Source organism: Mytilus galloprovincialis, chromosome 5 (genome assembly GCF_965363235.1).
Source record: "Mytilus galloprovincialis chromosome 5, xbMytGall1.hap1.1, whole genome shotgun sequence".
NCBI lineage: Eukaryota > Metazoa > Mollusca > Bivalvia > Mytilida > Mytilidae > Mytilus > Mytilus galloprovincialis.
In genome coordinates, this window is record NC_134842.1 from 67,499,872 (window position 1) to 67,524,428 (window position 24,557).

Below are 24,557 nucleotides of genomic sequence, written 5' to 3' on the forward strand. Positions count from 1 at the left end.
TGATAAATAAAAATGTCGAAAACGTTTATTAGCTCAAAACTGGTTACTTAATGAGGTGGTTAAACTCTTGCAGACTTGTCTAGAATTTTGGAGATTAATCCCCGAACATATAACATAGACTTTCGTCAAATGATGTGAAGACAGCTTTCTTAACCAACAGATGTTTTTGTATTCACTGAATAAATTTCAAGCGTCTGAACGCTTTATAAGGAACGCTCAAAGCCATACATTTGCAAAGTCATGAATGCATAATGAAATTAACAGTTATGTTTTGTTAGTTAACTTATTGTTCAGTGATCTTAGATCAACATAAATTTATAGTATATATCTTAGAATTCAGAACTTGTATTAAAAATATCACACAGTGAAGTCTTGAACAGTGTCTTTAAACACTATTTATCCTTTAAAGCATCAAAACGTCACACTTGCCAATTCATTGTTATGTTTAACAGTGGCGTGATTTTGCTCCACTTTCCTTCTACAAATAATGTATTCATTCTTATACTTTTCAAAAATTGTTTGTAATGCTTTGTCCTCTTCACTTTGTGCAGTCTGTGAAAAAATGCAATAACATTTTAGAAAAGGAAAACTGTCTAATGATGAATAGAGATGTAGCCATAAATTTTCCGACGGCATATGTTTTTTTCTGAAGTTACCTGTTTCTTCAATCGACGATTATTAAAAAGTAAAGTATATCATGTTAATTATATTTTCTAAAAATCAAAAGGCCAAATAAAGTTTACAGTTGAAGAGCATTGAGGACCAAACGTTCCTAAAAGTTTTGCCGAATACAGCTAAGGTAATCTATTTCTGTAGTAGATAAGTCGTAGTATTTCAAAGATTCAAAGTTTTGTAGACAATTAATGTATACTTATGACTAATCAATGATAATTCAAGCCAAAACAAAAGTGCTGACTACTGGGCTGGTGATACCTAAATATGCAAATGCATAATCGTGCAATTAACGACTTTATATCGTATCTTATCTCATTCAGCAGACACAGATGAAACATAACTATCGATCTAATGATCAATAATGATGTTAAAATAAATTAATTACTGATAGATAGTTATATTTCAGTCTTGGGTTTTCTATGTTGTTTCTTTTCCATTTTTAGCCATGGCGTTGTCTGTTTATTTTCGATTTATCAGTTTGACTGTTCCTCTTGTATCTTTCGCCCCTCTCTTTTTTAGCACTACATTTGTATTCAATTAGCCGACCATATGATATGTTCACTCTAGTCCCTGGATTTTCAGCAATTCATTTTACATTTACATTTTTTTAAAGAAAAATTCAAGCAGTTTCAGAAAAAACACGACATTTATATATTTCTAATAACTTACATCTAACTTTGTCTTATTTTCAGGAAAATCATAAGTCTCTATCGTTCCATCTGAAAATACAATTAGATACTATTCAAAAATCAAAACAAAACTCTATCCAATGGTTTTGCACAATAACTTTTATTACCAAAATGTTATCCATTGCCACTATCTGTACATTCGAAAATAATATTGCAGTATGGGCTTGTTCATTATTGAAGGCCGTTTGGTGACCTATAGCTGTTAACTTATGTGTTATTTTGGTCTCTTGTGGAGGGTTGTCTCATTGGCCATTATACAACCTCTTCTTTTTCTTTGATATAAATGTGTATGTAAATGCAGTTTTGTTTTTGTTTTCTCGAGAAAAAACCGTCACTTTGCGTATTTTTTTAAATGAGCGGAACTACTTTTATGTTGTCCAAACACGGATTATAAATAACAAAGATCATTAAAAATCGGGTAAATACATGTTAAAAAGAGGAGATTGAAGGTGACATCTAACACAGTCGGTTACATATGACTCATCCAAAATGAGCGTGATAGAGCAATTTCAATAGTACAAGTAGGTATGCGTAATATTTAAGTCGCATTCAACTTTGATGTTTCTAAATAGATAAAAACACGGCGACCAATGAGTTCTCTAATGATAGACGATGTAGTTGCCGTCCAAGAGAAACGAAGTTACGTTGCGTCAAGACAATCGAATAAGATTTACTCATCTCAGAGATTGGCTTTTGCCAGCTACAATAACTGCAAGACAAAAACCTTGGTCGCATAGTCCAAGAACATCCACACAACCTGTTTTTTTGAAAAAGGCCACGAGAGGCTGGTTTAAGTTCACGAAGTCCGCAATTAAGAGCCATTCTAACGCAACGCCATTGTTTGGTAACGCACGTTCGTATTGGAACTTTGTCAGGTTGCAAAAACGTTATCTTCAATGATGAGTCTTTTGTTAAAGTAATGGTAAAATGAGAGTTTACAGATGCCAAAATGAACGTCAGAACTGGTCATTATTTTCAACTTTCGGATTAGACAACGACATCTTCAAACAGTTCGTGCAACATGTGCAATAAGGACAATTAATTGTGATCAGTTTAATTTGTTAATTTTTTATGCTTTAATGTTATTTTTCTATAAAATAGAAAACTTCAATACAATTGTTGATAAAAGTAAAAATATTTGTGCTAAAATCTGGATATCGTTTCCTGTTTGTGCTAGTATATTTGAAGAATATTTTCTACCGTCACAAAAACATACTAGTATTATCAAAGTTTTTGTCAATAAGTTATTACACACACTTTTGATTCAAAATCTTCTGTTGTTAAACAGACATTTTGAAAAGTAACCGAATATTCTGGGCACTCCATTGGTTTTTGTTTTTTTTTTTATTATTTCTTTAGACTTTGAGTATTTATTCATGTAGTTAGAGGCATTTTTCTCTTCCCATCACTTTTTGATTCTTTGTTTTGTTATTTGTTTTCTGGAAAGTCTGCTTCATCATATCAACGATCTCAACCGCAAAACGATTAGAAACTGGGACACTTATTGTAAGTTCTAGGAGTTTGCAAGTCCCCTATATGCATTTATCTAATGTATAATATTGATTTTGGCGTCCATGAAATGCTTATCAAGTTCTGTCGGGACAAAAGATCGATTACGTTTTGAACTTCTTGTATAATATGACGTCAATAGGCAATAAAAAAGACTCTATTCTATAACATGACTGCAACAATACTTTATTTTCGGCTGTGGTTTTTGTGAGTTTATGTATGAAACTATTTCATACGTAAGTGAATTGTGCAGCTATGCTCAAAAGTGGAGGTTTATTTTTTCATAAATCGAAAATATATTTTAAGCCTAAGGTGGCTCGGGACTATTCAACTGCGCATAATTTCACGCATGAATTACAAAAGTATTTGTCGTAAATTCGATACAATTTTTTCAAATATTTTGATTGATTAGAAATGTTAAATCATTGTAGTTAAGTGATTAATAGAATATTTTCGTTTTTATCCGTATTTGTTAAAGGGTCAAAATGACATTTCACTCATTTTCACAATATTCCCGCCAAAATTTGGGTTTTAAGGCAAAATATTTTTTTTTCCTTATCGGTGACCTATGTTTTTATTGGCTCATTCTTTGAAGCTATATTCCAGCTTTTCATATTACAGTTTTGGACCAATTGTCATAGAACGTTTTTTTGATATTTCGATAAAAATATGTCAACACCTCTATTTTCCCTATCATTTAATTGAAAAATGGTCCCCTTTTACATACTTGTTTAAAAGTAAAATATTGAACTTAAATGGTCCGTGACCCCCATTTTTTTTTCTCGACCAATTTGATTCATTTTCTTTAAAGAATAAAATAACAAAAAATATGACACTTCTGATAGAAACTTCGAAAAGGGCCCGAGCCACCTTAAAGAGATAATGAAATATCATAATTACAATAGGTAGAATATAAAGCATTTTGAGTGTGATAATTAATTTTCACATTCGTTTTAAATATTATTCACAGATTGATCTTGGATGAAAGTGATTGTCGCTCTAATACCTTCACCATATGAGGACAGTGTGCTTAGTCTTATCACACGAAATGATTTATCATTCAAGTGCAAATTATGTCAATACATGGACAATTGTAAAGGGTAAAAATAATAAATAATAGTTAACTAATAACAACATAGAATAATAGTTTACTAATGCCAACAATACTACTTAAACGATGTAGAAATAAGATTCGATACATATTAGTCAGAGGAGATGTTAATTTTCCGAATCCGCAACTTTCAGACTCAGCGGCTGTTACATTTACGCATTAGCACCCTTTGCTAATATTATAGCATGTTGTTATTAGGCCAACTAAAATTAATTAGTAGATTTTCATCCAAATTTTTGAAAAAAATGGGGCGGGTGGGAGGATTTTATTTTTTAAATTTTATTTCATATGAAACCCTTTTGCATGTTTTGTGACGAGTTCTTCATATATGCAAGTGAAATAATAAGCTTATATCATGTATTGTTAAGGCCGTACAGTGACTTATAGTTGTTAATGTCTGTGTCATTTTGGTCTTTTGTGGATACATGTAGTTGTCTCATTGGCAATCATACCACATCTTCTTTTTTATATACACAAGTATGAGGAATCTTACATAATTTTTCCAATCCTTAAATGAATATATCTAATTGCGGCTTTAAAAACTTAAGAACAAAAACGTGTGAGAAATACTCTCTTCAGTTAGACTACCTACACCAAATGTATTTGGGTTTCTAAACAATGGTTTGTATTCCCATAAAATGAAGCATATGCATTGGTATGCAACACCATTATTATGAGTACAGAATAAAATGAAAACTCAGAGAGTGTTGAAAATAATAGGGTTGGTACTTTATATGCAAGATGAAAATATAATTATCATGTAAAACATGAACTTTATAATAAAAAAAAAGTTGTTGTTTAATGACTCTTTTTGGGTGTATTGGGATATTTGCTGTTTGTCAACATAAAAAGACAGCCATGGGTGAAATCAAAGGGCTTGCATAAATAAAATGCATATGTTAGTCGACTTTTTAAATTCAATAAACGGTCATAAATCTGACAAGTTTGTGCTTGTGTTTCAATATCTTTAATCCAGTCATGTTTTCTGTATCAATGGTTTCCACGAATCTTGCGCTTTTGGTATCATTTACAGTTTAAATTTCCTGAGACAAAGTCATTGCATAAATAAAAAAGTCCGCAGTTTTCCGTAATCGCAGAAATTTGTGACATACCGCGATTTGCAGTCTTGGAAACAGCGTGTTTCTCGTAACACCAATATTTCACGTCATTCTCGTTATCAATCTTTACTCTCGGAAGATGATGTTGTCATCATAGAGCAGCGGAAAGGTCGACTTAATCATTTTTGTTCGATTTACTTGAGGTACAAAACCGAAATTTGAAACAGGAAGCTTTGAGGATGAAACGAAATTTTAACGGTTACCGGTAACGGGAATGAACGAAATCCGGAAATCGTAAATTTTATAAAATAAAAAAATTTGGGGCGGGACGATTTCAGAGGGGCGGGCGGGGATGAAAATCTATCAATTAATTTTAATTGGCCTTAAGGGGACGGGCATATGAAAGGTTAGTTAAAATATATAAATGTGGCGTGTCTAATGAAATGAATGGTTAATATTTGAAATTTTAATAGTTTAAATACAATAAAATTATGCATAACAAAAAGTGCTACGCTGGGTATATGAAGAAAAAAATACAGAACATACTTATGCAATAATTGATAGCTCACTTACCTTTAATCAAATCTTTTAATATTTTATATTCAAATGGCTGATTCTTGTAAGACTCTAATTTCGCTTCATGTATTCTATATCTACTATTATTTTCTTCTGTTTTCGTGTTTTGATCTTTGTCAAAGACAATAGATTCAAAATTATTTTTTACATTATGTTTTACTGCAGTCTCTAAAATGAATAGAATGCATTCATAAAATTGTAATATACATGTAAAGGGCTTGTAGAAAAAAAAGATAAAATGTTTAATGGGACATTACCTGCCAAAATCAAAGTTGAATAAACATTTACAAGAAATACAAGAGTCGCATTTGTAATAGAAAACATTGCGAAAACCTGTTATTAATTGTATCAGCATTTCTATTCGTATTCGTTCGTAGTTGAGCTCTATTAACCATCTTATTGAACACAGATCAATTTGATCCTTTATTAGCATCTATACAATTAAGGGACGACATCAAAAGATCGATGTAGGATAAAAAACTTAAATCAAATAGTTTGGGGGTTGGGGGTTAAAATTCTACAAGTTTTGTTTATCTAAAATCGATTTTTACATATAAACCTATTGGTAAATCAATTTTCCCAAATTAAGTTAAGAGGGGGGGTGGTTAGTGAAAAAACTATGTGAATTAAGTTTTTTATCCTACATTGAACTTTTGATGTCGTCCCTAAGTATAAACAAATAAATTCGTGAAATGGTAAAAAGACTTCATTGGCCTATTTTATTCTTTTTCAAGATGAAAAAGATTCAAGATTCAAAATAAAGCTAGTCAAGAGAGAAGTTATCAAGCTGTCTTAAGTGGAGAATTTTGTTTTTTTTTAATGTAAAAAAAATAACAGAATCTTTTTTATGCTAAATAAAGATTGTTAAAAAGATCTTAGAGATTATTTAGTTAACAGAAAATGTGTATTTGCAGTACTCATATTTGCAATATTTCTTACCAAATTAACTTTTATAAAGAAACAAGATGTATACAGATATATGTTTTTATTGTCAATGTGTTGACCGATTTGAACGTCCATCTCTTCTAAATCAGAAGCACAAGTAATGTAAAAGATTTGATGGTCAATTTTCTGCAGTGAGAACGTGTCACAAAAAAACTTGTCGGCTACAATTTTTTTTTTATTATATTGATCAGAAGTTTCAGATCGCTCTTTGCACGAATCATCGACAAGATAACTGCTTTCCCAATTACGTAACAAATTTAATTAGGTGAACCTAAAGTAATCCCTCCTAAATGTAGATATAAATTTGGAGATTAGATCAGTACAGCTAATTGCTCGTAATACTGACTACAGTTTGCGATGACTCAGGTAGTTCGGTATTCAAAAGAAAGAGGATATAATGTTATATCTGCGTTGCATTCTTGAGTAACTCGATTTCCTAAACATGCCTATTGAATTGTCGCAAATATATTTCCAAGTCTTCTTAAGATATGTTAAGTTTCCTTACCTTTAATGTATATAACTATTCGAACTAACGGTCAATCAAATAAACTCATCATAGAAACCAGGATTAAAATTGCATATTTTCGCCAGACGCGTGTTTCGTCTACAAAAGACTCATCAGTGACGCTCGAATCAAAAAATGTTTTAAGGCCAAATAAATACGAAGGTGAAGAGCATTGAGGACCAACAATTCCTGACCTGAAAGTTTTTCCAAATACAGCTAAGGTTTTCTATTCCTGAGGTAGAAAAGCCTATCTTTTTTCCAAAATTCAAAGTTTTGTAAGCATTTAATTTATAATTATGAACATATCAATGATAACTCAAGTCAACACAGAAGTGAAAACTACTGGGCTGGTGATTCCCCTGGATGAAATAAATCTCCACCAACAATGTCATCGCCCCACATAAACTCATCATAGATACCTAGATTAAAATTTGATTTTTACGCCCAGGCGCAATCCCGGTTGAGATAGAACAAGAGAATCGACGCTCTTTGTTAGAGAAGGCGATAAATGTGTACTGTAATGTTTACTATATTGACAAAATTTTTAAAAGTTAATAGAAACCAATAAAATGACAATTTTCTTCTCAATTCCGAAGTGTTCTATTTTAAGAACACCATTTGCATAACTTTTCAATTTATCTTAGTACATAGATAAGCAGAACAATTAGATATCAAGTTGACGACATGGGTATCTTTCAAGTTGGATGTAGAAAATGCATACCCTCCAATTTTATTTTTTGTCCACGGAGGGAAAATAAATCAATCTATTAGTTCAATAATTTTCGTGTCTTCCCTTCCATTTTGTGACTCAAGAAAAAAATCCAAAAAATAGGTAACAATTGTATCGAAAAGAGAAAATCAAGTGCACCTTTTTATGTCAGGACGTGTTTGAGTTAATTATTTTGTCTTGATATCGTACAAAGCAAGAATATTTCATACATCGTCTTGCTTCAGATTCTATCGTTTTGATATATCAAAGCTACAGGCTGACTTTAAAACATAACAAAATCACAGTACTAAAAGATGAAATATATGGGTCAAGTGAAATACATTGTACCTATCTAATAAATTACAAAATCAGAGTAGGTGTGTTCGAATAGCTAAAAGTTATTGGCGACAGTCTTTGAAGTTGGATGATGAAAATTCATATCTTCGAAAATTATATTTTTTGTGTGTGATAACTATGGTTTATAGTTTTCAACCACTAAAACATCTAGTCTGCCGTTCCACGAAATATCTAATTAGATTTTTTTTTACTGTTTATGAATTTTCGAAAATTCCACCTAACAACCGACCAGACAATAGTTTCAAGCTGAATCAATGCTGACACGATCATTAGCTAGTTGATACATTGTCTTTAAAAACAATTGACATATGAGGATCGTAATGGTGCAATGTGGATAAACTTATCGGTTTCCAAGAGGAAAATTGGCATTGCGTCATCCCTACAATGGCTTCCATTTGTACAATTGTAAAAATGAACTGGCATTATAGGGAGATATTTTTGACAAAGAAAATCCTGACTGCGCCAGACGCGCGTTTCGTCTACAATAGACTTATCAGTGACATTCGAATCAATAATGTTTTAAAGGTCAAATAATTATAAACATTTCAACGATAAATCAGGTCAACACAGAAGTGCTGACAACTGGGCTGGTGATACCCGTTGGGACAAAATCTCCACCAGCAGTGGCATCAAAAGGAACTTGCAGTCGAACTCAAGTGATGTATAATAGGGTCTTGAAAGACAGTGATATATCAGTGAATTTGTTTAGCATTGTTTTACCAAGTTACACCAAATTGTTTCCTTATTGGAAAGAATCATTTTAATGTAGCAAAAATTGTTAATGTAAGATTTTTTTTAATCTAAAATTGTGGCGGAAACTATCGATTCAATGGAACACACAATGAGACATTTCAAATAGAATTTGAAAACAACGAAAGGTATGTATACATAATATTATATCTCCCATAAGGATAAGTACAATTGATTTTCAAATTTTAAGTAGACCAATACAAGCTAAAAAGCAAATAGCTTAATAATCTTTTAAATAAATACACTATATATATCTTTTTTTATTTCATCTTCAGTGATTAACATCAATATTTTGTTTAAGAAAGCCATTTATTTATAAAAAAAAAAAAAAAATGCAAACTTTGTCAAAGGAAATACATATTGCTCGACACTATTATGAAATGAAGATCCTATGAAGAAAATAGATAAGAAGAAAATAACATTTAATATAGTTATATAATACACATGAAAAAGGTTTATGATTTCATCATGTTCATACCTGTGCCAAATATATCCACTGTTTCATGTGTTGGTGAGATCAGGACCACATACAGGAAACCTAGAAATATAACGTGATATGTATTTAAAAAAAAAAGGAACGAAAGATACCAAAGGGACAGTCAAACTCATAAATCAATGAACGCCATGGCTAAAAATGAAAAAGACAAACAGACAAACAATAGTATACATGACACAACATAGAAAACAAAAGAATAAACCCCACCAAAAAACTAGGGGTGATCTCAGGTGCTCCAGAAGGGTAAAGATTTGTTTTCTATTTAAACACGTTTAAGTGGTCTCCGTTATCGAGCTATTATCTGAAAAATTATAACAATTCAAAATTATTAATTTAAACATTAATCATTTATCTGATTCAAATTTGTCTCTTTAATTCTGTCCCTTTGGTATCTTTCGTCCCTTTTTTCTGTTATAATGATCTAATTTTGTATTGACAATGTATATGTTAAAAGGTTTTGCGTTCATATAAGAGAAATTAAACTTTGTCACATTCATTGAAATTGGAGAGAAACAAATTTCTTAATACTAAACATATTAGATGTAAATAAATGCCTGTACCAAGTCAGGAATATGACAGTTCTTGTCCATTCGTTTTTGATGCGTTTTGTTATTTGATTTTGCCATGTATTATGGACTTTCCAAATTGATTTTCCTACGAGTTCAGTATTTTTGTGATTTTACTTTTTTCATACAGAACGTTTTGATATAAGTGTGAATTTTCAAAAAGTAACCAATCAGGTTTTTAATGCCATCATGGTTAATTTACAATCTATTGAAATAAAATAGGGTAATTTTGCAAAAGCATGCATTATTCAAAATACCTACGATTAGATTGTTTTTATCCCAGGACTAAATTACCTTAGCTGTTTTTAGCACAATTTTTGGGGAATATTTGGTTCTCAATGATCTCCTACTTTGTACTTGATTTGGATTTCTGACCATCTTGATCTGAGCGTCACTGATGACACTTAAGTAGACGAAACGCTCGTTTGGCGTATCAAATTATAAGCCTGGTACCTTTGATAACTATTCAGTCTTAATTATGTGTTAAAAAATGTATGTAAAGTTAAATAATATTAACTGTTTATTATGAATAGGAAAAGAATTTAGGTACAACTACATTTAATCAAAATTTTCTTCAAGGAGTAACTACTTCTTTGTCTACAAATCGAAACCTGACTATTTAAAACCTACTTACATGTACCAGCAACGATAATTCCTGCTGAGCAAACAATCAATGCTGCTAAAAAATAAAATAATATTTTAGAAAGAATAGTTTAATGATAAATTCAAAATAGAAACATAGTTTTGCAAAGTATCAAAAACATAAATTATGAATTGTTTTAGTATGCTTTATCATGTTTTTGTATCTCCAATTATATTTAAAACCTGATATTAAAGTTGAAATGTCGCGAAAGTTTAGTTTTTATTTCAAAATATAAAATAGCAGTTTAGAATGAATACATCTTAAACCAATTGACAACAACCATTTAGTAGTTCTAAGTACCTGATTGCATAATTGCTGTCTAAATAAATAGAAATGTAAAGTTAACAAAGTTTTAAATTTTAATTAAAAAAAAAACCAGGCAAGAGCATGCGATATGGACAATGTGACATTGGGTTTAAGGCAGCTCTAAGACATTGCATGATTCAATATTTAACTCGGTAAAATGTGATGAAGTAAATGCAAAATGTAATATTTGTCCGATCTTGTTCTGTGTATAACGCAAAATGCCTCGATGAAGCAAGACATGGTACGGTAAACAATCTTTATTTGAACTTAGTTTTATATTTTAATGTACTAAACGCAATTTACCTGAAATTTCTCTCAGGTATTCTCCTATTGTGGGAGCTTGTTACAAAGTGTACTCCTGACGATATACTTCCTAACAGAAAGGAAGTTGGTTGTACAATGCATAACATGTTTGAACTGAACTGGAACTTACAACTTGATATTAATAAATTAAACATAAAATGCAAATTGCAAGAAAATGCATCTACCAGTAATGAAGCAGGAACTGGTTACAGTTCTAAACCAATTGAGTTTATCCATTGCTTCGGGAACTATTTTGTCTTTTATTGCTAGCCTTTTTGAGTTATTCTTTATTCGAACGTCACTGTGAAGTCATCTGTAGACGAAACGTGCTTCTGTCTTAAATAAGAAATATCCTGGTATTTATGATGATAAACTATATGTTGATAGACTTTTTGTTTGTTTGTTATTTTGTTTTACTAATTTTTAACGTCCCATGTTTAATTAACGCAGCATGCAGTATACTTGTAAGCATGTAAGTGTCTATACACTTAAAGCAGATGTTAAACATGCTAAAAATTAAATACTGATGTTAAAAGAACTAAAGTCATGGAAATATAAATTCTATGTTATGTGGTCATAAGATGTAATTAAGCATTTGAATAAAAAAAGTTTCTTAATTGAATATATTCTCCGTTCATGAGAACTTGTCATGAGCACTGAAGTGACTCCTGTGAGTACTTTAGACTTCCGTCACAAGTAAACAAAAGAAAACACTAATATATATATATATATATATTTTAACTGTAAGATTGGAAAGGTTCAGGTGAATAATCGAAGGAAGCCAGCTAATTTTTTTGAAGAAAGTTTAGTTGTATATAATGTGCGTCTTTATTCATGAAAGCTTCCATGTAAGCATTATATGCAGCCCTTATTTTGAATTATACAGACAAGACAAAAAACTTAGCGATAAGTAATATGCAAATGGTATTAAAATATAAATCCTTTTTTGTTTTGATAGTTTCAGTTAATATCAACTTATTTTCCAAATGAGAAGTGACTTTTCCTTTCAAAGCGTCATACTAAATGCAAGAACTGTTTCCGCAGAAATACAGAAACAGAGATAACCCCAATGGGGAAGAACTTATGGTTGAAATGATATTATAGTAATGGATGCTTTCACAAATGACTCAGATAATTAAGTGTAAATCTTCTAAAGAAATAGGAATGAAGCATTACAGATGGAGAGGATAAAGAATAAAAATTCCTTTCAATGTACCAATGTTCTTTCGATTTTGTTTGTCCGATTGATTTGAATGCGTTCTCTTAGTTTCATTATGTTTCTCACCATTTGATTGACTTCTGCAAGAAAATGATCAATAGCGTTGCTTTATTTATATATTCAAGAGACTATTGTTTTAACAAATTGCTATAACTTTGGCTTATACCACTGTTGTAATAAAGTGTATATATAACACTACCTTTATAATCACAATAATAATTCATAGATAATATCGAATTGATATTAACACAAAGTAAGGTTGAACTTAAATAGTGACAGAAAAAACAAAAATAGTTTTAAGTTATTAATCAGTTGATGTTTTTTTTATTATATATGTCTTGTACATTTTATTTTTTTTGTATAGGTTATTACTTGTACATTATTTTCATACAAGTAATTACTTGTATGATATAATTATTACTTGTATAAATATAATTGTACAAATAACACCCTGTACAAATTTTTTGGAGAAAAAGATAATAACTTGTACAACTCACCATCTTTCGTATTTTTTTGAAATTTATATTGTGTTTGTTTCTCTGGTACAAAGTGAAATAGTCGTTAAAAGCAAAAATTAATTGGTACACTCCATTCGTTAATTTTCAACCATACATCATGACAAAAAAATGCATAGTACATAATATCATACATTGGAAATATAAGTCAAGCCTAATGGATTAAAAACCTATTTGTTTGCACAAGACAAGGAAGCAGAGCATCTTGATCTACACAATAAGTTCATTTTTTTGCATTTACATTTGCCTGTTTTACAGCCACACCGACAGCTGTAGTGAACATGACCTTGGCCACCACTTAAAGAAAGCAATTATACTGCTTTTATGACGTTAACCTCTGTGTCTCTGGTATGTCCAATATTGTCAATTCCTTTCTCTGAATCTTTTCAATTTGATTTCGACCCATGAAACCGATCATGAATCCAACTTTTGTACCTATTTATATCCATTTTCTGCAATATCAAACACAACACCTTTGATGTTTTTACAGTCCATCGACCCACGGTCTACCCTTTGTACTGGTATTATGACATTGTTCTAAATTATAAATCTTTTAATCTATTTTTGGAAGAAGACAACATCTCATCGGTATTTGTTGGCCTGACAGGGCTCGTTTTCTCGCACGTATTATTTTGAAATTTGTGTCAGTGTCAACATCAGTTTCAGTGCTCGTACTAGTTAAAACAATAATTTCAGCGTTTGTGTGCAGATTAAATTCAGTTCCAGTGTTTGTGTCCATATCGGTTCCCATTTCAGTGTTTGTGTCAAGATCTGTTTCCTTTTCAGTGTTTGTGTCAAGATCGGTTTCCGTTTCAGTGTTTATGTCAAGATCGGTTTACGTTTCAGTGTTTGTGTCAAGATCGGTTTCCGTTTCAGTGTTTATCTCCAGATCAGTTTCCGTTTTAGTGTTTGTATCAAGATCGGTTTCCTTTTCAGTGTTTGTGTCAAGATAGGTTTCCGTTTCAGTGTTTGTATCAAGATCAGTTTCTGTCTCAATGTTTGTTCTGACATTGTCGTCACTTGTAGCTGTTGTCAATGCAATTAAATATTCTTTCTTCAGTTTCTAGAGTGTCAAGTAATTATATTGGAAGGGCTGCTGATGGCAAGCCAACTTTAGGGTCACTTCCGAATGAAGCTTTATACGGCGACTGATCAGTTGTTCTATGGTGTGACCGTGGAAAAAAAAATTAAAAACATGGAATTATTTAAAAAAATAATCAGGGTATGCCAATAGTTCAGTATCAAACATAAACAACAACAACTTTAACAACAACTTGAATTATTAATGTTAGTTTTCTGCTTAAGTCAGTTTGATATGAACTACTTGTGACTGGTCAATGATATTTTGTATGAAGTTGCCTTAACATATTAATGATATCTATTTGACGACTATTTTGAGACCCTGTTTGAGCCAGGGACTTTGATTTTATTAGTAAATTTCAATGTTGACTTTACTGCTTAAGTTACTTTGATATGAACTACTTGTAATTACCGAGTGGTCCTGGTAGTGCATGATTCACTTGTATTCTCCATCTGGACATGACTGATAGTCAACAAGGTCTACTTGATAACGAAAATTAAAGTCTGTAGAAGTGACTGGACGAACAACTAATTTTGCGGTGTCGATACCACTTTTCTTCAAAATACACTGTTCACACATCTGAATGCAAATTCTGATAATTTCTCTGCTGATATTAGTTCATGAATCTACTGTACAATAGTAAAAAATACGTCACCTTTGCGAATGAGTTTTTCAATGTCTGTTACAATGAATTATATGTTAAAAGGGAAACAATTTGTTGTGAACTTCAAATAGGCAAAGGTAAAATAATGATTTGTACAAGTTATTATCTATTTCTCCACAAAATTTGTACAGGTAATTACTTGTACAATTATATTTATACAAGTAATAACCTGTACGATGGCATCACTTGTATGAAAATTTTATACAAGTAATAACCTGTACAAAATAATAACATGTACACGATATATATAAGGGGTTTGTGCATGCTGAAATGTCTCGCCTGTTTAACTTATCATAATTGAAAGTCTGTATTTGTAGATTTTACTACAAGTATCATCTACGCTGAACATTTAAAATCATTTATTTCAAGGTCAGACGAACCATACTAGATAAGTACAACTTCAAAATCATTCCATACACCAACTATAATAGAACAATTGCTTATTGTATCTGATAAACAAACACAATCTCATAACATTTGCATTGCCCTATTAATCGTGAAAAAGTCTTACGAAGCCTGGTAGGCGATAATCTTTGTTTCATAACATCACTGGTAGATGGTTTTCGCATTGGTTATTATACCACTTCAAATACTTATATTACTTTCATTTTCTTGAAAAACAAATTTATACATTTTTAGTTCTGTCGTTCATATTAGTTTTATGGCTCACATCAACATGATCAGATTGACAATTCAAAACGACTTACACCAAAAAGGATTGAAAACACATATATATATATATATCAAATTCAACGTAAATTCAAACAGTTTGAAGCCTATAAAATCTTAAAAAAATAATTAAAAAGACATGTTACGATTTGTAATTGGACACTATCGGAGTGCTACAGATGATTGATATTCCTCTATTTGCCCATGAAACAAAAATCTAAATTATTAGAGATAACCTTATAAAGCAAAAATTAGGACAATTATGTCAAACAGTTATCCATGTGGTGTCCTGGTTTGCAAAATCCTAACTTTAGAGATTCACATACAGAATGTTGCAGGGTTAGGTATATTTGTCGATACACAATTTTTCTCTAAAGAAACTGATATTACATGAAAAATAAGAAGAGATCTGTTGGAAAGGACGTGACTTATTTGATCAATAGATACCACAAATACGCAAACTAAAAATATTTGGGGTACTGAGTTCAAAGCCTAATAGATAAACCTTATTTTTCCAGAAAAGTATATGAGACGTTACATTTTCAACGAATTGATAAGGAGAGAAAAACCTGGACTTTGTGTGCAATTACAAATTTAGTAGTTTCCTGGCATATCTGACATAACGTGGTTAATATTAGACAGCAATACATATCTTCTCACGATTTATTCGTTCGATATATGGGTTGGATTAAACAAGTAGTGTGCTTTTTATGGGATAAACTGAAAGGATTTCGGAAGAATGAACTGATACATATGTCGTATCTTATGTACTATATCAATTAACATTCGAACGAAAATCAGTGGTTTTATCCGGGCACTCCGTCACCCTCCGCCAAATTACCTTACTGCCTTAAAATATTTCGAAAGTGTTCGAAAATGGCGTTAAAAATAAATAAATAAACCAAACAATGTACATTCTTAGAGGTTCTCGAAATAATTTCATTAAGTTAAAGTATTCAATGAACTAGTTAAACATAACAGTAATTGAACATTTGTTTGTTGAAAGATGTTGGGGTCGTACTACCTAGTTTTATTTTTCTATTTTGTATGTTATGTTTTTTTTTGACCTTTTCATTTTAGTTTTACACGTTTTATAAGTTTGCATACCCCCTGTTAATCTTTCACCTTCGAAACAAAACACACACAATAGTTAGAAAGCGAAGCACTTACAATAGTAAAACGGACACGTCTACTCGTATTTGTATTTTTATCCATCTGTTAAGTTAATTTTTTCAACTGATTTTCATAGTTCGTTCTTGTGTTGTACTGTTTCACCATGGTGCAAGGTTATAGGTTTGTTGAAGGCCGTACAGTGACCTTAAATTTATAATCTCTGTGTCATATTAATCTCTTGTGGAGAGTTGTGTCATTGGCAATCATACCACATTTTGTTTTTTTTATATTATCCGTCTACGGTAAACTTTAACTACGAAGATGCAACCTTAGCTTGAACATGTTTTCATGATGCAATGGCCTGTACAAAATGTATGAATATAAAATGATCATGCCATTTATATAATTAGCCTCCAAAACAGATATAGTTTACTTACGATTGAATTTCAATATCTTTACAAACAAACTTTCCATAGGAATCCTCAATTTTGACGCATTGGTAGTCTGTAAAGTATTCCAAGTATCAAAGTACATGGGGAATAATGAATCTCATGATTAAGAAAAAGGGTGGAATTGGGTATGCAAGATCAATAATTGTCATCAAAAGATAAATATTGCGATCTGAATTATATGTTTAGTATTTAAATATTTGTTAGATATCAACTTAATCTAACGATCTGAATGTTTACGATGATAAGAAAATGTAATGTCCTGTTTTTCGTCAATCAATAAGAAAGAACCCAACAACAGTTGATCTATATAAGACCCCATGAGCAGTACAATTTTTAAAATGTTATAATTATTGTTTTTAAGATATTATGTAATTTAAAGTTTACGAAATATAATTTATATATGTGCGATATGAGGACGCCTTATATAGAAGAGACAAACATTTAAAAACAGGATATATGAACTTCAGTGCAATATCGATGAGTGACCAAGCAAGAGCCATTGACAACTGGCATACGGGATCATCAAATTATCACAGAAATTAATTCATCGTGCTTTATCATCCTCAGAAGAGGAATACAATTTTTCTAATATCCCAAATTTTAAAACCATATTTGGGATTAAACGTCATACATTACCTTTTTATTTATTTTGCTTCGTGAAAGTGATTGAAAGCCAAAGAGAATGTTTGTCATAAAGTTGTCAAATATACTGAGGTTCAAATAACAGTACAGAAATTATGAGCGCATATGTAGAATTGTCATCTCTAAGAACTGACCAATCACAAGTGATATGTACGGGCTTCGAAACATGAAACTACAATACATATACTGCACATGCATTCTTACCAGGTGTCAGAATCTGTCCTTCACTGCACAACTTGATGCTACACGAACAGTCTTCGTTTGAAGGATCACATGAACACATGTCAACTCTTTTTGTCGACACAAAACTAAAATTCTTTGTATAATCGCATCTGCATTTTCTGTCGTTTACATTGGTTCCATTGTTAAAAATAAGTTGTCCTTCTTCATTACACATTGTTTTCTTGTAAATACAATTATTACCTTGAGTTGTAACAAAAGAAAACGGTTGAAATCCTTTCATTTGACACGATTCGGTGTCAAAATTTCCGCTGTTTACTACTGTTTTATCTCCTGAATAAAAAACAGTGTTTTTTCACAATGTTAAAATAAAATATAAAATTATTTCTAAAAACGTTTCAAATTGATCAAAAATTATATTATATATTATAATAGGTGAATTATTACTCACCAGGTGGTTCAATTTTTGGTCCATTGCAGCTTTCTTTATAAACGTTGTTAACATAATCCAACAAGCAGGTATATTGCTCTACAGATAAACAAAATGACCTTGCCCGCAAGTTCCAATGTTTCCCTGAAGGACATGTTAATTTGATCTCTGACCTGACTAAATACTGTAATGAAATAATAATCATAAACAAAAATAACGAAATCCAACGCAAATTACAAATACAGTCAGACCCTAAGACATACAATTTCAACGTTCGACTTATCTATATTATCAATCTCAGTGACTATAACAACTGTTATATTCCTTATTTGTTACAAGCATATTTCGAAAATAGGACGGGTTAAACCTGGTTTATAGTTTTTTTTTACATCCTACTTATACGACAGTTGTATATTGTACCATATCAATTTGCAACCTTTCTGCATGACTGTTTATATAAAACCGAAAACATATATGTTATCAAACTTTCATATATCTCGATATATATTTCATCGGAGTCAGTAAAATGAAAAAGTAATATATAAAAAATGCCAGAAAATTCAAATGAACTCAATATTCTGTAAAGCTTACTCTTCGTCATGTTATATCTAATTGTATGCATTTTCCTGCAAAAATTATATTCATTATTAAGGAACTTTTGTTATTGTTCCTGGAGTAACTTTATATTATGTATATAATTTCAAAGTTATTGCCCATATTATTTTTTGTTGTATAAATCATTCAAATATATGTTACGTTTTCATACAAGTGAGAGGTTTAGGTAGGTACATGTAAAAACAGATTCAAACCACCATTTTCCTATATAAGAAAATGACTGAACCAAGTCTGTAATGTCATAGTTGTTATTTTTTTTTATGTGTTTGTTTTTTTTAGTTTCCATTTGACAACGCACTTTATGTTTTGAAATTTCTTCTGAGTTCGGTATTTTTGTTATTTTACTATTAATATAATGAAACACCAAATTATTTATGCTCGATTAACGTCATTTTGGACCTTTTCTCACAATGTATCGATGAATGTAATCTGTAAAAAAATACGATTTTTCTTATTTCTAACGTTTTGGTTCTGTCTAGCAGCATTTTAGTTGCACCTACATATTGTATATAACCCTTCAATATGATACACTTTTCCAGAGCTCGTGATATGTATTATGATTTCCTGAATAAGTAGTTCGTAAATATTATACCGAGAGACTCCAATGGTAAAATTAAAGTAAACCCTGATATCATGGTCAAATATGAAAGCGCGAATATATCTGTCATTTTTATATACCTCGCCCTGATTTCATCAAACTAATGACTACGGCCATGGGTAATAGACTGGGATATATCGCCAGACAATCACTAAATGTGCCAGGCTACTGACGTTGGACACGAATAAATTAGTGTTTATCAATATCCATGATTATAATGATTAAATAATAAAAACAAAAACTATGATACATGCGAAACTAGGGTTTGTCCCTATATGCCTATCAGATAAATGAAAATTAAAAATTACTCACAAGGAACAATATTGATGCCAGCATTATAGGGTGTTTAAACATCTTCAGCTGTATACAACGAATTTTTTTCTCTGAAAAAGGATAAAATTTCAAAGTTATTGCCCATATAATTAGCATTTTTCTTTAAGAAAATAATGATTTTGTTTGATATTATTTAACTAATGCAAGAGGGACGAAAGATACCAAAGGAACAGCCAAATACTATATATTCACCTTGAATTTACGATTGATACACATTCCGTGTATGACTTGTATTCCATCTTTTGTTTCGTCCAACCTTTTGAAGTTTTTCTTAATTTTTTAGAACCGTGATTATATTAGTTAAGGGAACAAGAGAACATAAATGAAATTAAAGGAATTCGCAGAGGTTTATTATCACGGCGTTGTTTTTGTCATATATGTTAAAATCGATGGAATACGAAGCCTCATTTTCATTTATCTAAACAATACTAAACCCTGTCACAAGAAATGACAGATATGGATGAAATGTAAAGAAACTGATGGGTGTTTATTCGCTAAATATTCTCGTTAAGGTTAATTAAAAAATGATTTTAAGATGATTCTATTTACTGTTAAAAAATTGATACAAATGAATATGTTTAAAATCTAAAGAATATTTTTGTTATCAACATCAATGCCTTGAAGATAGATATAAGAAGATGTGGTACGGGTGCCAAAGAGACAACTCTCCATCCAAGTCTCAATTACTAAAGGTAAACCATTAAAAATTCCTGACTTAGGCAAGGTGCAAACAAATGTAGCAGGTTTAAACGTTTTAATAGGTACCAACCTCCACCCTAATCTAAAACAATAGTATAACACCACAACATAGAAAGACACACTATAAAATAGCAATTGAAATGGTTTAACTCAATTAAAAGATATAAACACTAGTGAACATGCATTGAACGAATACATTTGATCGATGATATAATGTAACTACAAAATAAACAAAAGAAGGTGTGAATAAATGAAGGCAACAGTAGTATATCGCTGTGAGATAGTCTGCAAATAATTATGTTGATTCTGCTCGATTAATTTAAAGAATACGTGACGCGTATACTTATTTATTGTTACTGCAATGGATATTTCTTAATGGAATAGTAAGCATATATTGTAATATCAAAGAATGTCACACTGGTCTTCAAAAAAATCATGCAAATAGAAGGCTTCGGTGCTCAGTTACTTTTGTATATCACCTGTAATGATCACTAATCTGTGAACACTTACATTGTGTGTTTACTCCCAGTTTGGAAGAAGGTGTATTTGAATGCAATCGTAGTTGACTAGGATTACAAGTTTTGTCATCTGCGAGTAGATTGTCCGCTGTGAGTATTCCGATTTCCTACCCAAAATAAACTCCATAAATCTCCATAAAATATCTTTAGTGTCTTTAGAGTGACTTACAGAGCAAGAACCAACCAATTCGTTTATACAAATATTTCAATGGTCTGAGTTCTCTATACAATTGTATCCTTTTGAGAGCTCTTTTACATGTACATTGTCCTGATCTCTACTTTTTGATTTAACCTGTTTAATTTTTCCTCATTGTAATCGCAGGTCGACTTCTATTCTTTGGTGCGTTATCGAAAGGTATCATAAAATCAATCAGGATTCTTCTTCATCAAAATAAGCTCTGCATCTCACCGTTCTATTTTTCAAACAGGAAAATGGACTTCATTATACGTGTTATACGATTACACAGTTGTGTTAATTAAAGTCTAGGAAACCGATTTTAATCATTCAAATAACATCAATATGAGGTCTACATGACGATGTATTTTTAAATTCAAATTCAATTTATAGCACAATCTGCTTCATCTTAGATAACTCCCAATTTTTGTTGGGGTTCAGGATGCGAAGTCTTTAGTTTTCTTTGTTGTGTTTTGTGTACTGTTGTTTTTCTGTTTGTCTGTTCCTTTTTTATCTCTTTTTGTTGCCATGAATAGGTCAGTTGATTTATATACATGATGAGTTTGAATGTTACTTTTTTGTATCTTCCCCTTTTCTTTTATAGCTATTCAGCATAATTTAATCGCTTTTAGACATTTTATAAACTTTTAAAAGCTATTGTTTGATCGAATGGCAAATGCAATTAAAAAACAATATGAGAAAATATAATAAAATAAGGACAGACTAAACCGTTTCATTGTTTTAACACTAAATACTTTATATAACAGAAATATGAAATGATCAGGATACTTCTTCGTTTTGATTGAAAATAAGTGAACGAAAATAAAATAGAATGCAAGTAAGAAATACACATCTTATTTTAACATTTGTGATATTGAAGACTAAAATTACCAAATCCAAGAGAGATAAATATTTACAAAATTGTGAAATAGAAGGAGATCAAAGCCAATTTTGTTAAATTGGGTTTGGACATTATCAATAGTGATAACACTGGGAACACAATTGTACCAACCTATAAAAATTTGTAGGCACAATACTCGAAATTAATATACCAAAGAATAAACAAATACGAGATAAAGTTTAGTTATTAAAGAATTAGAAAAGAAAATGGAGAAACACAAACAGTTTAAGAAAAAAAATAAAAGAAATTCTAAAAATTATGTAAATTTCACAAAATAAAGGCGAGCCATTCAAAACGTTGTTCGACAACCTTATTAACATGTCAACATGGTGCACGCTGTTCTGATAAAATAAAACGGAATACTGTTCCAAGAAAAAATATGTGAGGCAAAGCTATTAAGCAAACAACTTTGTGAGTTAGTCGCAACAAAGGAAAGCGCAAAATAAGAAGTCGAAATATCCCGGTCTAAAAACATAAACAACGATTTTCAAAGAGTTCAAAATTTCTGAGAATCTTACATTTTAATTAAACGAGAATCCCAAAAGGCATTTTTAAAAAGTACTACATCTATGTTCAATATCCACAATAGTAAGTAAATCAATTGTCATATTCCAAGATTCAGGCAACGTTCCATCTCACTAATTCGAAATTCGAAATTCGAACATAAGGCCAATACAAAAAAAAAATGATACTCATACAACTCCATATTATCGACCTGTTTGGCTTCAATGTGATTGCTGTAAAATCTCTGAACACATATTCAGCAAAATAAAAACAACAGTAGTATACCGCTGTTCAAAACTAGTAAATCTATGGACAAAAAACAAATTTGGGGTAACAAACTAAAACTAAAGGGAAACGCATTAAATATAAGAGGAGAACAACCCTATCCTTAATCACATAAAGAGAAATAATTAATCTATTTCACTTTAACCGAGTTCCTTAACAGCCATTCCTGTAAAAGTCAGCTCCTTCTTAAATATGATCGACTTCATGAATATTTTGGACACCAAGCAGCAAATTGATCTTATAAACTTGACTCTAGCAAGACATTTGACACTGCCTCAGCGAAAACTACGACGTTAACCTAAAACATGGAATAGATGGTAATACAATTACATGGATTATATTATCATTCCTTAAGAAAGATATAAAACGTATAAAGAGTGTACAACGAGGAGCGACTAGATTCCTAAGAAAGAATTTTGATATACAAGTCAGATCCGTGATAAAGGATCGTGGACGGAAACATTTTTATCTTATAACAGAGTATTAAGAACTTCAAACTAAAACAACTGAAATTTAAAAAATACCAGCTTGTCCTTTTAACCTTCTCCAATGAAGGTTCCCTTTCATTTGTTCAATTTCGACTGCTTATCAGCAATAATATTGTTGAGTGCAAATTGAAATACAAATTATATTGTGTGTAGGAAATTCTATATCAATCCATAAACGCTCTTGTTGACAAATCACTACTTTATCAAAATAAGGTCAGAACAAGAACGCTAATTATGTTTCTGTTTACTCCATCTTAATTGACCCCTAATTAAAACAACATCACACAAAATTTTATCACATACTTTAATGAAGCATTGAAGTGGGATAAAAACTACTCCACAAATTTACTTTTGTAAGTCAATAAACTCGTTATTTGTGTCTTTGGTTTTATTTTGATGTTTTATTCCATATAACAAGCCCGGATTCTGACGTCACTACTTTTGCAGATTCCGAGCTTGTTATATGGAATATACCTTTGATATTTATGTATTTATTTGTGGATAATTCATGCATTGTTCCGTATATAAAATTTAAAAACAAAAATAGTTTACATTAAACAAGATATGTGTAATGAAACAAATTTAAATCGAAAGTTGAATTATGTAGCTATTTGTATGTACTGGAAATTATTTGACACACTAAAATGTGAATTTAGGAAACAACAGAACATAGCTATATAAAACGTACCTGATTTCGAGTTGAAGACTTGCATATCCACGGACAATTGATACAAGGTTTAATGTTTGTTTATACGTGTACTGCCATGACAACCACGGATAGGCAAACACCGATTTTTTCTACTATTTAACTCGTTATTTCATGAATATATTATTCTTCCTATTGCAGATTTAAAGGGTTTCAAACGTGTTGACCATGTCCACATGTTTAGTGTGGAGCGGATTAATGTTGTTATCTGAGCATTTAAAAATAGTTTTCGATCACCTGGATTACACATTCTTGAGTAATGTTTTGTACTGTGTCAATGTGTGAAGTTTTGATGTTTTTAGTACAGGAGCATGTGTACATGTGTTTGGTTTTATTTAGCTAAGGTTAAATATAGCTATATTTATATATGGGTCTTTGTGTGATGGCTGAAATATTTAAGTTAAACTTGTATAACTTTTAAAACTTCCTTCTAGATGCTCACATAAGATCAGTGTTAAAATACAAATGCAAAATTAAAATAAACAACTAAATACAGTTTAATTTCAGGAATTGTTAAATACAAGAATGAAAGAATGAACACAGTTTTAGTTACGAACCATTAATCGCAAGTG

At 30.9% G+C, this 24,557-nt stretch overlaps 1 protein-coding gene across 2 annotated transcripts; it reads right to left on the bottom strand.

Annotated features, from left to right (window-relative positions):
• Positions 1–10: 10 nt before the first annotated feature.
• Positions 11–24,147, bottom strand: LOC143074669 (uncharacterized). Of its 2 annotated transcripts, none has more exons than XM_076250016.1 (11): positions 23,968–24,147; positions 19,689–19,759; positions 18,185–18,347; positions 17,758–18,066; positions 16,897–16,963; positions 12,415–12,497; positions 10,581–10,622; positions 9,363–9,422; positions 5,616–5,786; positions 1,345–1,394; positions 11–552 (listed from the first exon to the last, which is right to left on the bottom strand). In XM_076250016.1, the coding sequence occupies exons 1-11, from the start codon at positions 23,990–23,992 to the stop codon at positions 412–414; spliced, it is 1,182 nt and encodes a 393-aa protein (XP_076106131.1). In that variant the 5' UTR covers positions 23,993–24,147; the 3' UTR covers positions 11–411. The 2 variants fall into 2 exon arrangements, with proteins under 2 accessions (XP_076106131.1, XP_076106130.1); XM_076250015.1 differs by having other exon boundaries at positions 10,581–10,625.
• Positions 24,148–24,557: the final 410 nt, after the last annotated feature.